The following is a 17,493-nucleotide window of genomic DNA, read 5'->3' on the forward strand; positions in this document are numbered from 1 at the left end:
TCATTATTACAGAGGCTGTTGTCACCCTTTAAATGATTTCAGCTGGATTTACAGTGCATGATTTCATTGATCAAACACAGCTTACATGGTGACTTCAGAGCGACCTGACAAATTTAAAATCAATACTGCTGCGCTTTAAAGAACGAACAAGGGTTCAGAACAGAAAGCGTGAATTGCCAGAGGTTGCCTGACCTCTTTATATCATCTTGTATCATTTGACACCTGTAGAAAAACACCTTGTAGTCGCTCGGGCTGTGAGGAAACTTTGATTTGAACACAATTTATCTTTGCATAAATCTGCAGATAGATATAGTGTAGGTGGCCCTCGAAGAGTTCTCAGTTACATTGTGTTTAAAGTTCAAATGCAGTTCATATACACTGAGACTGAGCCATAGGAACTTCATCTAAAGCACTATTGCTATGGCAAATATGCAGGAACAAAAAGCTGCTTTTTTCATTTTGAAAATATTTTATTTGAGTAGACAACACGGACGCACATATAAAGCGATAGGTAGCAAACATTTAGGAAAATAAGCTGTATACGTAGAAAAGGATTGCATCTATAAGAGCTTCACGTTTCAAGGGAGCGCACAAAACCCAAGACAAGATGATCTCGACACAACGATTCGACCGCAACATGTGACACAGGGGAAAAGTCACACAATAAATTATACAAAGCCATTGAAAATAAATAAATACATAAATAAATAAAATATCACGCATAAACATATTACAATAATTTTACATCATGATAGTAAGTTGTAGTTGTGTGCCGACATTCAAAAACAATCTTTACACTGAAGAGTTCTTAAGGCAGTAGTTTGATGTATTTCTCTAAAGGCATTTCTGGCTACTAAAGGGAAACTTTTCAAGATTTGTTGTAGTCGAAGAAAAAGAGAGAGTCCTGTAATTCACACACTAGATTAAAGCTACAGACGTGAAACGCACAGCATGTGAATTCAAGGCAGAGGTACATGAACATATCTTAGGTCTAGGAGCTATTACATTACCATGTGTGCAAGGGTTCTAGAAAAATACCTTTGTAAGGACCAAACTAATACTTTTCTCCAGACTTTTCTAGTGAGGGGTCGGATGAGGAAAATAGAGCGTTCTAAAAGGACAGATCGGAGTCGGATCTTCTTCAGCAGGCATTGCGCACGGGCATCTGGAGTAGGATGACTTGCCTGTTTTCGGTGGGGTGGCATTTGTTGATGTGCCTGGTGAGACCCGGCGAGCTGTAGAAAGTGGCAGGGCAGAACTTGCAGGGAAACGCCTGGGAATCGTCGTGCATGAGGCGCAGGTGTCGCTCCAGACTCGCCCGGTTGGGCAGCTTCTCTCCGCAGGCTGGGCACGCGAGACAGTCCGCGGGGCTTAGATTGAGCGGGCTTTGACTGTCCTCCGACGGCACGATGTCGGGGCTCTCCGCGTTGCGAAACGCCTCCCCGAGGATTTGATTCTGGAGCGCTTGGTGCGCCAGGATGTGCTTCCTCAGGTAAGCCTGGCGCTTGAATCTCTTCCCGCAGTGCTGGCAGTCGTAGAGCCCGTCGTCCGAGCCGGATTCGGACAGACCCGGGCTCGGGGAGTCTCTGTCGCTGGGGAACTCCGCTCTCAGGTCTTCGGGGAAAGCTTTGGCGGGTTGGAGCGGTTGTTTGGGCGCGCTCGGCACGCGCGGTTTGTGCCAGCGCCGATGCGAGGCCAGGTTCGCCGGACAGCTGAAGACCTTCTCGCACTCGGGACACCTGTACTCCACCCGCACTATCCGGGAGCACTTGTGCTGTGCCAAAGAGAACGGGTCCGAGTATTCTTCTTTGCAAAGCTGGCAGATGAACTCTCCCAGGGGCTTGTTGGTGCTGCCCGAGGCCGCTCGGGGCTTTGGCTCCACGGGCCCCTCTTTGATTTTCAGGCCCAGCACCGGGGAAGTCGTCACCTCATCCTCGAAGTTGAGTTTGCGTATGGCTTTGGGTTTCTTGGCGCTTTTGCCGCTTTTACGCTCGGCGGCGTCAGAGGAGGGTCTTTTGGCGCCGGTCCGGATGGCGGGCGCGTGCGCGCCGCTGGCCGTTCCGCTCCGGTTGCTGTTGCTGCTGCCGATTTTCAAGTCGACCGGCGCAAACAGAAGATGATGGTCTAGGCTGGTGAGTGAGGCGGCGGTCGGGAACGATTCGGCAGAGACGGGCGAACCGAGATTCAGACTTCTCTCGAAATATTTCCTGTCGTGCTCCTTGCTGACGGGCCGGGTGGGGCTGTACAGCGCTTGGTACACCGCCTCCGGGTTGCCGAACTGCACCGGCTTGTGGACCGGCACCGGTGCCTCTGCTCCGTCCGACGGGAGCGCCGAGATGACGCTGTCCGGCTTGGAGGCGCTGGGCGCGGGTGAGGACGAGGCGATATGCGCGATCTGACATTCCGGAGCGGATCCTCCATCCTCGTCCGAGCGTATCCGGTACGAAACGAGCGCCGCTTTCTTGTTTCGTTTCACTAGGAATCCTTTGGGCATGTCGGCGGATGGATGAGGCGAGGATGACAAGGCACAACAAGACGAGATCCAGCCGTCCGCCTCCCTCCCTCTGAGAGATGCTTTTGCTTCTCAACGCATAGCTGCACTCTTTTTAAGCTGGAATGATGTTATTGTTCTCGCCCCTCGTCTCTCCATCCTCATCCAATCAGGGGCGAGCGAGGATCTCTGTGGAATTGCCCGTGGGAGGGCTGAGAGAGTCGGACCGGGCGCTACAGAGCAGATGTACCTGGCCTTTATTGTAGTAATGCGCGCTGCTCTCTATTCACGGTCTGATGGAGATGTATGGAGAGGAGCGCGTGCCGCGGCTGTAGGGGACAGAAGGAAATGTCACTCACGGCCATCATCGTCCTCATCATCAGAATTTCAAATGACCGACAACAAAGAAGAAGAGCTTTCTCAGTCTTTAGACCTGTGATGGTGGAGAATGTCTTAACTCAAATCTGGATGCATTCAATCTCGGTCTAATGTGTTTTATGTTTAAAATCGTATTCACAAATAACTGCGGGACTGCTAACTGTTGCGGACTGCGCATTTAACTGGCTATATGACCAACATTTAGTTATATTTTGAAATACTTTAAATATATAAGTGATTACATTACAGTTGCATTTATGCAGTAATTTGTCAGAAGAGCCAGTAATTGTAGAAGTTCTCACACAAGTGAATGTAGACGTTATTTTGTAAAATATGTAATATTATGTCAAATATACAAATATATACAATTTGAATGGGGAACTGTTTTGATGTGTAGCCTATTAAGGGATTAGTTCACTTTTAAATAAAATTTTTCCTGATAATTTACTCGCCCCATGTCATCCAAGTCGAAAAGAAATGAAGGTTTTTGATGAAAACATTCCAGGATTATTGTCCTTATAGTGGACTTCAATGGCCTCCAAATGGTTGAAGGTCAAAATTAGTTTCAGTGCAGCTTCAAAGGACTTTAAACAATACCAGACGAGGAATAAGGGACTTATCTAGTGAAACGATTGGTTATTTAAAAAAAATACAATTATATATGCTTTATAAACACAAATTAATGCCTTGTACGTGCTTCCGCTTTCCGCATTCTTCAAAATGCTTACGCTGTATGTTCTACGCCTTCCCAATTCTAAAAAATGGAACTGGCGCAGCGTTTGTTCCGTAAGTAGAATTGGGAAGGCATAGGACAAACAGCGTAAGCATTTTAAAGAATGCGGAAAGCGGAAGCACGTACAAGGCATTAATTTGTGTACAAAGACATACAGTTGTATTTTTTTTTTTTTTTTGTCCATTGAAGTCCACTATATGGAGAATAATCCTGGAACGTTTTCATCAAAAACCTTCATTTCTTTTCGACTGAAGAAAGAAAGACACGAACATCTTGGATGACATGGGGGTGAGTAAATTATCAGGAAACTTTAATTTAAAAGTGAACTAATCCTTTAAGTGTGAATCGAATCCTAAAAACGAACTGGAGCATTTACAAGAAGCTCCACAAAGTAATTACACATCACATGCTATTATTTAGTAGCTGCTTGTGAAACCCGAACATGTACATCCAAAGCGCTTCCTGTGTTTGCAAATCTGGACATTAGAGGAGATTTGTAATGCCACGCGTCTGTCTGAGGGCAGTATAAATCAGCTGGCTAACGCATGCATAAGTCATCAGAAGAAGCCCTCATCTCTGAACACAATGGCCGCGTCTGGCCAGCCGTCACAGGCTTTTTTGCCTTTGAAAAGCAAATTGACCTCTACAGGGATACACGAGCAATCTGGCCAAAAGAGAGACGCGTGCTGGACGCAATCAAAGATGAGCGCTGACCCCGAGGTCAAGCCAGGGGTCAGCCATCATTGCATTTCTCCAAACCACCATGACCGCTGACAACTTGAGGCATTGAGCTTTTGCTAGAGTGTTGTATTGTGTAACGCTTTCCATCGCAGCACGAGCTATTTCTGTAAATATAATGAACTACAACCGACAAAACTCTTGTTGGTTGTGCTCTACATGATGTGTTCGTTTAATTTGAAACGCAATCATCTGTGGTATATTTTGAGCCGTACGCGCGGAGGAAAGGGAATGAAATATACTGAATTGCAAATGATTAAACTGCGCTCGTTTTCATCAGTTTACTGTCAGCAAAAGGAAAGCTTTAAAGGTTTCCAGCAGCAAAGGATCGTATTTTTACTCTGTGAAACAGTTGCTTTAGATTCTGTTTTGCGCGCATAATTGGACAGACGTGTTGCACGGGTTTGCATTCATCCATTGTTCCCCTCATTAGCATAAAGCTGCTGTATGACCGAGTCAAATAATTGCTCAAGCGCCTGCCACCATTCTCCCCTGCAGTTTGAGAAATATTACAACACGACACGCAAGACTGAGATGTTCTTTAATTATATAACACACGACAACGTTCCCAAAAGCATCTAAAGTTTTGCAACTGGATTTGCGCTCATCTAAAGCTTCATCTTAAGTTCTGATTCTTCACTCGTTTTCTCTTCATCAGAGCATGTTTTCCTCTGTGTTAACATTCTGTGAAGTTTGTTTGTCTAGGTCTTATCCAGCACAATGCACTTCGATGGCATTTTAATGAGATTGTGTGCGTGCGCACTGGCCTCATGTGCGCGTGTTTGCTGTGTGGCGCGTGCTTGTCGCGTCTCATTTGCATACAGCTGCTCGGCCGGCGCGCGCCCCTCCCCTACTGGCCGCGCGCCCCCCTCTCAATACGATGAACACAGTAAAGACTTATAAACATATTACTCTAAAACCCAGAACATGACAAATGTGGGCCTTTAACGAATGCCTCGTTGTTTACGAGCTCAAAGCCGAAAGCAGACTACAAAAAGGCTTTATTACATCTGTACGTGTGAGCATACTATTGTTGACTTTAAAAGGAACATAAAACAGTTGTTAATTCACACCGAATAAATAATCAAACCTAAATGTTTAATGGTTTAGTAAGGTGTGGTAAGGATCATTTGCACTGCTCCACCTACAGACTGGCACACGCTATCGCACCAACCAATCAAAACACTACGTGAGCATTTTGTTTACACTAAAACTTCCCATGTTTGTGAAGCTCTCTTTAAATCAGAAAAGAAAAACGGTTCGTTTAGGGCTTATGTAAAGACATTTCAGATCTTCAGTCACAAGGATAAGCAAAGCAATATGTTATGATAAATTGTGCATACAGTGCAAACATTTGTGTTGGTGTAAGAATATGATAGCCATATTGAAACTCTTTCTGAAGCAAAGCTAAAGCATTGGAGTGCTGCACACAGCCTGAAAACACCGAGACTCGATGGCTGCTGTCCATGGTTCTGAAAGCAGCCTTTTGCTTCTCAAGGTGGTGATACACGGGACAACTTTTTGAGCGATGTTGCTTGGGCACTTTCTCATTGAGAATGAGCAACACATTTATATCTGGATACTTTAAATCGGTCGTCGGCATTTTTTGGAGATCCTCCAATCAGAATGCTAGCAGCCGATCACGTGACCGGCTTGGAGATTTCAGAAAAAAATTCAAACAAGATGGCGGCCTCTCAGCGGCAGTGGAGCGAAGAAAAGGAGCGTGAACTTATACCTTTTTACGCTGGTAAGTTGTCATGTGTCCCAACCCAAAACAGGGAATTTACCTCATTTAATACTTAAAATACCAACAGGTGTCCAATTTAATGTGCGTTGGCTGTAATTTAGCCATTGAATGTTTTCAGTTAAATGCTAAAAAGATGCATTGTGTTTAATGTCTGTATTGGTGTAGGGCGGATGGAGCGTGAAAGTAGGTTTTGACGCGATCGACGCTGGTTCGAATCCGCCTTTTGCCAAACTCGCTCTTCTCCCTTTTTTTTATCACAAATCAGATCAGAAAGGCAATTATAGTTAATAAAAATAAAGAAAATATTTGAAATAAAGTGCCTAACAAGTGTTTATAATAAGGTATTTATTGGGTTGGCAATAGATTTGCTCCTCTCTGATTAGTTGCTGCCAACTGTCCGTTTCCCTATTCGGTTGTTAAAGTGTTAGTTCACCCAAAAATTAAAATTCAGTCATTAATGACTCACCCTCATGCCGTTCCACACCCGTAAGACCTTTGTTCATCTTTGGAACACAAATTAAGATATTTTAGTTGAAATCTGATGGCTCCGTGAAGCCTTCATAGGGAGCAATGACATTTCCTCTCTCAAGATCCATAAAGGTACTAAAAACATATTTAAATCAGTTCATGTGAGTTCAGTGGTTCAATATTAATATTATAAAGCGACTAGAATATTTTTGGTGCGCCAAAAAAACTAAATAACGACTTATATAGTGATGGCCGATTTCAAAACACTGCTTCAGGAAGCATCAGAGCTTTATGAATCAGTGTGTCGAATCCGCAGTTCGGAGCGCCAAAGTCACATGATTTCAGCAGCTTGGCGGTTTGACGCGCAATCCGAATCATTTTTCGACACGCTGATTCATTTATGCTCCGAAGCTTCCTGAATCAGTGTTTTGAAATCGGCCATCACTAAATAAGTCGTTATTTTGTTTTTTTTGGCGCACCAAAAATATTCTCGTCGCTTTATAATATTAATATTGAACCACTGTACACACATGGACTGATTTAAATATGTTTTTAGTACCTTTATGGATCTTGAGAGAGGAAATGTCATTGCTGGCTATGCAGGCCTCACAGAGCCATCGGATTTCAACTAAAATATCTTAATTTGTGTTCTGAAGATGAATGAAGGTCTTACGGGTGTGGAACGGCATGAGGGTGAGTAATAAATTACATTATTTTCATTTTTGGGTGAACTAACACTTTAAGTTTGACGTCACGCTGCAGCGCTTCCGGGTCCAAACGCTCTATCTATACCACAAGAAAATGAGGTTTAATACTTCCAAAAAATTATAATCATAACTTTTATCTCCATACCAAACTCCCAGATGGCCAGACAGTGATTCATCTTTTATAAATGTTAAAATATTAATGTCTGTAACACTGTGAGCACAGAGACTGTTGTGTAGACTGTAAGTATTTAAAATGTTTAACTTTAAAATGTTAAATGTTTAATATGAATAAATAGCGCTCATAAACGGCCATGGAGATGCCATTCTCAAGTGAAACGAGTCAAGGCTTGGATCCAGAAACGGCGTTCCTTAAGTCACGACTTAACAAGCGGATATAGTTTCCCTGTGTCTCATCAGGCTGCCCGTTGATGGCAACATTGGCCAGCAACATTGCTCAAAAAGTTGCCACGTGTATCATCACCTCCTTTTTACTCTATTCTCTCCCATTTCTCTAGTGCACTGACACTAAATAAAGCATATGCAAGATTTAAAATATTTTGTTGATACTGGAACAACATTTCTGTCTGAAAATTGAGTCCTAACCCTATCCATACTCCTAAACCTAACCCCAGCCATAACTTATCCCTAAAATCAGAGGTGAATAACATTGATGTAGAACAGCGTTTCACAACCTCTGTGCCGTGACAGGTTGACAGGTGTGCCGTGGACAGTTACCAAATGCTAAAACATAAATAAAATAAAATAAATGCTATATAGTTAAGAATATCATCGCTGTCAGGAGGAAACCTAGTATATTTCGTCATTTTTTGTTTTATTTTATTTTTAAAAATCAATGCTATTGGTCATTCTCTATGCCAGTGTGTGGGTTTTACAAATATTTAACCAATAATAATAATAATACTAAAAAAAAAAAGATTTTAAAGAGCTTGTGACAACCGCATAACTCAATTGGATCCTTAAACTGTCAGTCAAACTTCTTAACTCCGCTGCCTCTATCCTGAATGAAGTGCCGCACGCAGTTTGGATATCTCTGCTTATTTGCAATGCAAAGGTAAATGAACTGATGTTTGAGGAAATAAGTACAGTGTTTTCTTTGCTCAAGAAATAGTGTATATAAAGGCTAATGTTTTATTTGAAGAGCGGAGAGGAGACTTGCATATCTCGTCTAGTTGTAGACAATATGCTACTGTTTTAAATATCCCGTAAGAAAGAAACTTCACTATTTTACATCTCATGAGGAATTAACAGTTAATTTTATTATGGTTAGTTAAAAAAAATAAAAAAAATAAGACATCATTAATGACGTATGCAGCCTTCAAATGCGACCTCACTGGAGGATGCAGCCTCCTCCAAAATAGAGTACCTCAGAGATGACGTGTTTTTGTAGGCCAACCCATAAGTTAGCGGCGCACGGGTTCCCTCGATGGAAAGCCTATGCATTTTTCCCTTAGACTTTTGGAAAATCACAAAAAATAAGCTCTGTTTAAGAAAGAGTTACACTTACACGTTTTGTCTATCAAGATAATATTTACAAGTTAAAGGTGCCCTAGAACCCTTTTTCACAAGATGTAATATAAGTCTAAGGTGTCCCCTGAATGTGTCTGTGAAGTTTCAGCGCAAAATACCCCATAGATTTTTTATTATTAAATTTTTTAACTATTTTGGGGCATAATTAAAAATGCGCCGATTCTGTGCTTGTCCCCTTTAAATGCTCGCGCTCCCCACCCCCAAGCTTGCAACTCTATAATACATTGCATAAACAAAGTTCACACAGCTAATATAACCCTCAAAATGGATCTTTACAAAGTGTTCATCATGCAGCCTATCGGATCATGTTAGTATAGTATTTATTTGGATGTTTACATTTGATTCTGAATGAGTTTGAGGCTATGTTCCGTGGCTAACGGCTAAAGCTAACATTACACACTGTTGGAGAGATTTATAAAGAATGAAGTTGTGTTTATGAATTATACAGACTGCAAGTGTTTAAAAATTAAAATAGCGACGGCTCTTGTCTCCGTGAATACAGTAAGAAACGATGGTAACTTTAACCACATTTAACAGTACATTAGCAACATGCTAACGAAACATTAAGAAAGACAATTTACAAATATCACTAAAAATATCATGAATTTTTTCGCTATTGTCCTTGCTTGCTTACCTGCAGAAAGTCTGTTGAATCGGCTGTGCTGCTCCAGACGTTAATATTGGCTTGTCTAATGCCTTGAACATGGGCTGGCATATGCAGATGTTGGGGGCGTACATATTAATGATCCCGACTGTTGCATCACAGTCAGTGTTATTTTGAGATTCGTTTCAGAGGTCTTTTGCACAAATCAAATTAACAAAAGGAGGAGGAAACAATGGTGTTTGAGACTCACTGTATGTCATTTCCATGTACTGAACTGTAATTATTTAACTATGCCGAGGTAAATTCAATTTTCAATTCTAGGGCACCTTTAACACAACATTTTATAGATTTTGAAGCCTAAATAAAGTCGTCAGATATAAAAAGCTAACAGTAGGCTATAAACGGACTACAGCACACCATGGTCGCGGATCAACGTCACCACCAGCAAACTTTATTTAGAAAACAACTTTATTTAAAAACATGTTCGCTGATTATGATCTGCGCTGTTATTAATACTTATCTACTTTTTCATGAGAAATGCTGTCCAAATGTCATGTTTATCATGATGACGTCTAAAGTCCCCGCCAAAGGAAGTAGTCCCTTTTAGCGACGTTTTTAAGACACAATAAAGGTTTAAAAAATCACAAGCGGGTTATAACTGGTGTTTTTTATGTCAGAGATCAAAATAATAAAACATATTTAGAGGCTTTGTTAACCACAGACCTTATTTCAGATGATTTAGCGAAAACCCATTCAAAAAACCCATTGATTTCGGGGCGATGGAACCGGAAGTCCAAAAATGCTAACTCGCTTCCGGGTTTTGCCTACAAAAACACGTCATCCCTGAGGTACTCAATGAAATGCAGCTTGTATTTTCTGGCTCCTGCAACACACATGTGTCGTGCTGCTCACGTGTTCAGATTCCACCAACACTGAGTCAGCGTTCTGACATAGAAGCTGGAAGCGCTGGATGTAAACAGCGTAGCAGAAAGACATGGGAGAGAAGATATTGAGTAAAGTCGTTATTTTTGTTTTGTTTTTGCGCACAAAACATATTCTCGTCACTTCATAACATTAAGGTTGAACCACCAGTCATGTTGACTATTTTAACTGTTTTTCTGGATCTTGAATAGGGATAATTACATTGCTTTCTATGGGAGATAAAAAAAATAAAAAATAAAAAACTCTTGGATTTCATCAAAAACATTTTAATTTGTCTTCCGAAGATGATCAAAGGTCTTATGGGTTTGGAGCGACATGAGGGTGAATACTTAATGACAGAAATTTCATTTTTGGGTGAACTAACCCTTCAAGCTCAAGTTTCACATTAAATGTGAGTACTACTTTTAATATAATATCCAGTCATAATATGCCTTTTGAAGCAATGCATGTTTGTGCAATTTTGTTGTTTTAGTGCAAAGTGTGTGCTGTGGGATTTTTTTACTTATCAAAATTGTGTCGTGGGAAGAAAAAGGTTGGGGAACAGATGTAGAAGCACCTAACCCTGTTTGTATGCCAAAACTTGACATAAACCGTAAACTCGTCCCTCAAATCTGATTGGTTGAGCTTTTGTTCCAGGATCATCAAAGATGTTGTTCCAGAAACATGTTGTATTTTGTGAAATCACGTTCGCACAGGCGCAAAAATAAACGAGCCTGTGTTAAGAATGCTGAATGTCACGTTTCCCAAACAAAGCATTTCCAACATTGACACACAGCTCGTTAGCTGCCATAATTTGCATTCCCGTATAATTGTGCATCATCCTTGATTTGTATATGATCTTCCTTATTAGCCCATATAATGGGGTTAATAAGAGGCAGCTCATTGCACTTATCGTTTCTCTGCCGAGAGGAGGCAAGAACAGAGGCAGGACTTAATTAATTGTATCAGTCTTTTCATCTGCAGGAGTAGTGCTCCCACACGAACATTAATATGATTCTGCAAATGGAGGGAAGTGGTACAGCCTGGGCCAGAGACATAAAAGATTGGACTCAAATTAATTTAGGCCTAATTAGACTGTGGGCGTCAGGGAGTGGTTTGCATAATAAGACCCTGCAAATGAGACCAGACGCTTAGCTTATGGCAATGCCTTTACATCTTGCTTAAACTAGACGTGACATAGAGTTTGACCCACGATTAAGCGCAGGTCGCTTGACACCATAGGCCGTGCTGTGGATGATGACGACATCCGTTGAGTAGTTGTATTCAAGCTCATTTCCATCTCAATAAAAAAAAAAAAATGAGTCAAGCTGGAATCAGGACTGTTCTAATATAAAGTCAGGGCGGTAATTTCAACACAATCATGTGAGAAAACCTTTTTTTTTATATAGATATATTCAAAATGAATAATAGATATAAATAAATATATCAAAAGAAAGAACAGAGCCTCTGCTTTTAAACAAAAAATAAATATTTTTGCTTTATGCACTCCTCCTGGGCTGTCTGAAATCGAACCCTATACCCTTTAAATAGGGCACTGTTTGAGGGGACTGCCATTTGTAGCCTAATACGCCCACATAGGTCGTTTGCCACTTCCCTGAAATACGACCCATAGGAGCGTTTACTAAAGTTGCACCCCTGTCGACAACAGGACACTTTCATTTTAATGCATTTTACCCTATTATCTGGGTTATATTTTGGGTTTTGCATTGCTCAATTGGTAGAGCACTGCAATATATAACAATATGCGTTCATGTGATCATGCGATTGCAGGTTCGATCCCAGGGAACGCATATGCTTATAAAGTGTATATGCACTATAAATCACTAAGGGTAGGTTTAGGGTTGGGGTAGGTGAAAGTGTAGTCCTTAATAATAAAAAAAAGAGTTTTGCGTAAATGGAAATATGACAATTGGTAGGTAAGGGACCGTGTAAAAAGTCCACACATTGCATTTAAATGAACACACATTTTGATTGGTAACGACGGTCATACATCATTTCATGACGACAGACGTAACACAACACTGTCATTATTTTAACGCCAGCTAGAGGGCGCATGACTTTAAAACGTAAATATAGGTCGTAATAAGGTGCTTGAAAAAATGACCTATAGGAGGTTTTTTTTGGAGGAGAACGGTCTCGTTTATACATGCTAGTTTCCATGACAGAGTTCAAAATAAATATTTTAATTACTACTGGAGCTGCCAGTTTGCTAAGTTTCAAATGATTATTAAACAGCAAATGTTCAAACTATGCAAAAGCGGCAGCCCTTCCGGCACACTCAATGTCCGAATTCACACACTCATTTTCATTCCCTCCCACAAATTAAATATATTAGTGGACTAATGTAGGGAATAGTGAATGAGGGTATAGGGTCAAGTATATATTAAATAGTTCTATATAGTATGAATATGTGTAGTAATAATGTAATCTGGACATACATTTGCCATGTCGCCCTTATCACGTGACCTACCAGCATCAGTTACATCACTTCATTGCCATTCACAAATCCTCTCCTCCTCTCCAAATCCTCCTACTCTTTTATGAGTTCTGTGAATTCAGATATATTTCTTTTATCACATACTGTTTTTCACCTACTATATAGTAGGGAAGTATGACATTTTGAATCTACCTCTCTATCTGTTTGTCTGTCTGTCTGTCTGTCCAGTTCAGAACATTTTTATTCTTTTACAGAACTGATTTGCCTATGACCACAGTACCATGACCCTTGAGGGCTGAACAGGCTGTGATCTGAGACAATCTGTGATATGCTAATTATGTAGAAATCAATTCTCCATCACATGATGAGCACATTAATCACCAGCATTCTCTATGCGGTGCTCTAGATTCTCATTCTCTGATTTCTGCTGCCGTGCTTCCGTCAATCACATGATCAGCCGTGATGAGCCGGTTTGGAAGGGTCTGAGAGGACTGATGGAGATTACAAGGAATGTGATTAGATAATCAAATCGAAAACCCACTGTCATTTGGCTGATTTTGTTTGTTGGGGTTCATAATCTTTTTTTTGAATTATGTCATACTTTATCTTATTGTAAGTTTCAAAATCACTGCTTTATGATGAAGAACAACCAACAAGGACAGAAGAAACTAGTAACTGAGAAGTCATTTTGCTTTTTGCAAAACTTAAATGACAGAATAAAGCAGATTTCTAATATTCTGTGATTATAAGTCAACACTATGACGTTCTGGGTGGTTGCTAGAGCATTGCTAGAGTGTTCTAGTTGGTTAGCAAGGCTTACTGGTCAAAAGGTTAAAAGGTCAGAGAAGCCCACCCCCAAACTCTGACTCAGTGGGTCTATGGTGTGCCAACTAACACTGCCAAAAACATGAGCCATTGCTTCTACAGATTCATATCTCTTATCATCAGAGGCCTTATAAACTTCAAAATGGCAAAACAAAGTGTAAAGTGCAACACTTTTAGTGTTGTTGCTTCTTTCCAAAAGAGTTACTAAAGACAAATGCTTTCAACACTGTAAAAAAAAAGGAAATTCACAGATAACAAAAACAAACAAACAAAAAAACAGTAGTTGTGGTTGCCAGAGCTTTACTATAAAAAAAGCAACTTTTTAGGTTTTATCAAACTTAATGTTTCAGTTTCAATCTTACAGTATATTACATGTTAATATACCTACTGAAGTACTAATATCTGTTGTACTGGCAACCAACAAACAAAACAACAACAACAACAAAACAGGTGGTAGAGAAAGCCACACAAGTAACTGTAAAAAATTGTCCTGTAAATTAACAGCAAATTACAAGCAACCTAACAGTAAAATTTACTAAACTATACAAGTTAATTTCACTCAAATATTATAATAAAAAAAATGGAAGTGTTATTTTATTTTATCAAGTGAAATAAGTTCACAGTACAAATATACTCACAAACCAGAGTTGCCAGTAGCGGACACAAACACAAAACACCATCATAGTAACACATGATACTAAAATTAGGCAATAAACATTCATTTAACAACATAAGATGGAACTAGGGCTGTCAAAATTAATGTATATGATTATCCTTTGACTAGCGTCACATTATATGATGACGCTATCACTCATTCCAATGCTATTAAATCATCCAAGCACCATAAAATGCAAAAAAGGAACTCAAATCTGTACTGGAGCGCTGTCTGCGAAGCGGATCTCTGTGAACAAACACCTGAAACGCGTGCCCAGAATACCACTTCAGACCACACACCAGTTCTCTTTCACGCTTAAATGAACAAAAACATGCAAAATTATTTCAAAATTTCCGTTTTATCAAGTATCCTCGTAAGCACAGTCTTAAACTAGTTAAAATGTGTTAAATGAATGTAGAGTTGTGAGAAATTAGGATGCGTGTCAGATCTGCGTCATGTGCATCAAGTCTTAAAGTGACAGCAGCCTAATAAACCTGCAGTCGTCTGTCATTAATGTTAATCAAAGAACAAAAGATAAAGAGAAAATCACTCACTGCTCTTGACTTGACTGTAATTTTGTAACTTTATTAAGGATTAATCTATATTCATGCAGTGAAGACTGGGCTGTGTTTATCAACTACACAGATACAAAAATTATTATTCAATTTCTTATATATACCTGTTAGACCTCCTTAAAAATCTTAAAGCATTGTTTACAAAGTTACATGGGTCAAAAACAATGAAAACAATAACTTTTTTTTGCATTTTATCAGGGCAAGTAAAAACTGAACTGGCCTGACTGGGTCAGAAAAATCCCTTAGTGTTGAGCACTGATATATCCGCTAAAGCCCAAAGTATACTTCACTTTTTACGCATACACGAGGGTCAGCGTTCAATGCACGTGACGTGAATTATATACGTGCACCACCAGCTTTTCGAAACATGTACTTCAACTGTGCGCGTACCGCGTACGCTAAAAAAAGTATACCCAGGACTTAAATGTGATATTTATTACAATAGGTTTATGTGAAGATTGTTTTAAAAGTTGTTATATTTTTAAAGCTTATTAAATGTTAAAAATTGATCACTTTCAATTATACTGTAATGTTAAATGTCTATAATTAATGCCTAAAATTGAGGGGAAAAATCCATGTAATAGAGACATCTGTATCAGTACTGTTATCAGTGATTCTGGCCTTCATTCATGCTTACTTAAAATGCCTTTAAACAAATATTTAAAATATATAGTCTTTATGTGGATTATGCATTATTTTGAAGATTGAAAGTATTACAGTACAAAAATAGAATAAAAACTTTAATGTTAGGTGATTAATTACTGAAAAACTGTGTGATTAATTAGTTAATTTTTTAATCGCCTGACAGCACTAGATGGAACATAAAACCCGAATTGAATAACTAAGAAGAAAAAACTAAGAAGAAACAGTTCAACATTTCAATGAAAAACCATTGATTGTGTCACACAGAAAATTCAGAGAATTTCTGGGTTCTTTACTGTAAATTATAAGATGAATTTTTCTTCCAAAAACTACATTTACCAGTATTTTACTGTAAAATTACATGAAATGTAGTTTTTCGCTGTAGTAATCTTACTATTAACCAAACTTTTTAACTGCCTATTTTGGGGCGTCATTATAAATGAGCCGATTCAGGGCTTCCGGCCCTTTAATTCTTGTGCTCCACGCCCACGGAGCTCACGCTTGCCTTGAACAGTGCATAAACAAAGTTCACACAGCTAATATAACCCTCAAATGGATCTTTACAAAGTGTTCGTTATGTATGCGGCATACATGCGTCGGATTATGTGAGTATTGTACTGTTATATTGTTTACATTTGATTCTGAATGAATTTGAGGCTGTGCTCCGTGGCTAACGGCTAATGCTACACTGTTGGAGAGATTTATAAAGAATGAAGTTGTGTTTATGAATTATACAGACTGCAAGTGTTTAAAAAATGAAAATAGCGACGGCTCTCTTGTCTCCATGAATACAGTAAGAAACGATGGTAACTTTAACCACATTTAACAGTACATTAGCAACATGCTAACAAAACATTTAGAAAAACAATTTACAAATATCACTAAAAATATCATGTAATCATGGATCATGTCAGTTATTATTGCTCCATCTGCCATTTTTCACTATTGTTTTTGCTTGCTTACCTAGTCTGATGATTCAGCTGTGCAGATCCAGATGTTTATACTGGCTGCCCTTGTCTAATGCCTTTCATAATGTTGGAAACATGGGCTGGCATATGCAAATATTGGGGGCGTACACACCGACTGTTGCGTAAAAGCCGGTGTTATGTTGAGATTCGCCTGTTCTTCTGAGGTCTTTTAAACAAATGAGATTTATATTAGAAGGAAGAAAGCAATGGAGTTTCAGACTCACTGTATGTCATTTCCATGTATTGAACTCTTGTTATTTGACTATGCCAAAATAAATTCAATTTTTCATTCGATGGCACCTTTAAGGTTATGAATAAGCTGGTGTGTTCCAAAACAATGACAAAATTCACATTTAGGAGATATAAGCATTCAAAACTTACTGTCTTACTTCCGCTAAAATGGATCACGGATTTTCATGACATCAACGCACACTTCAGCTTCTCATTAAAACTTCTGTCCAATCAAATGTTCTCTAGAATCTGAAGTCCCGCCCCCTCCTAACACTATAACAGACTGAAGCTGCTGAAGACTGAAATCGGTCATTTGTTCACACCTAGTGCTCTATATAGAGGATAGGGAGTGATTCAGACAGTGTAAATGTGCTTTCCTTTGAGGCGAATTAAGTTTTCGTGTTAGTGTCACTAGAACCGCCTCGAGCAGAGCCTGCTCCGGTCCAGAGACACAATAGCACAGAGCGGATTTTACATGCGCAAGTCGGCGCAGACGACAAAATGTATCAGGCCCATTTGAATTCTGCACATAATGCTGTATTTTAAAGTGATATGGAGGAGATTAGGAGGAAACTGAGGCTTTACCAAGCTCAATGGCTCTGACCGAGCTGTGATATGTGATATACAAAATGCTATTGGCTATTTTAAAATAGGAGCGGAACTGTTCGATATGTCCCGCCCTGTCTTCCTGTTTCAGTGGAAATTACGTCAACATGTTGAATAATGCTGCGTATTCCAAGACACTTCACTGGACCTTTAAGCCAGGCTACCATTAATGTGATCGACACAATGGCCAATTCTTTT

General features: G+C 39.7%; 1 protein-coding gene across 1 annotated transcript; it reads right to left on the bottom strand.

Annotated features, from left to right (window-relative positions):
- Positions 1 to 485: 485 nt before the first annotated feature.
- Positions 486 to 2,516, bottom strand: insm1b (insulinoma-associated 1b). Its single transcript, XM_067368018.1, has one exon. The coding sequence runs from the start codon at positions 2,492 to 2,494 to the stop codon at positions 1,142 to 1,144; it is 1,353 nt and encodes a 450-aa protein (XP_067224119.1). The 5' UTR covers positions 2,495 to 2,516; the 3' UTR covers positions 486 to 1,141.
- Positions 2,517 to 17,493: the final 14,977 nt, after the last annotated feature.

Source organism: Chanodichthys erythropterus, chromosome 18 (assembly GCF_024489055.1).
Source record: "Chanodichthys erythropterus isolate Z2021 chromosome 18, ASM2448905v1, whole genome shotgun sequence".
NCBI lineage: Eukaryota > Metazoa > Chordata > Actinopteri > Cypriniformes > Xenocyprididae > Chanodichthys > Chanodichthys erythropterus.

Excerpts from the sequence above, each read along its gene's own strand:
- insm1b (XM_067368018.1), bottom strand. The coding sequence starts at position 2,494 with ATGCCCAAAGGATTCCTAGTGAAACGAAACAAGAAAGCGGCGCTCGTT.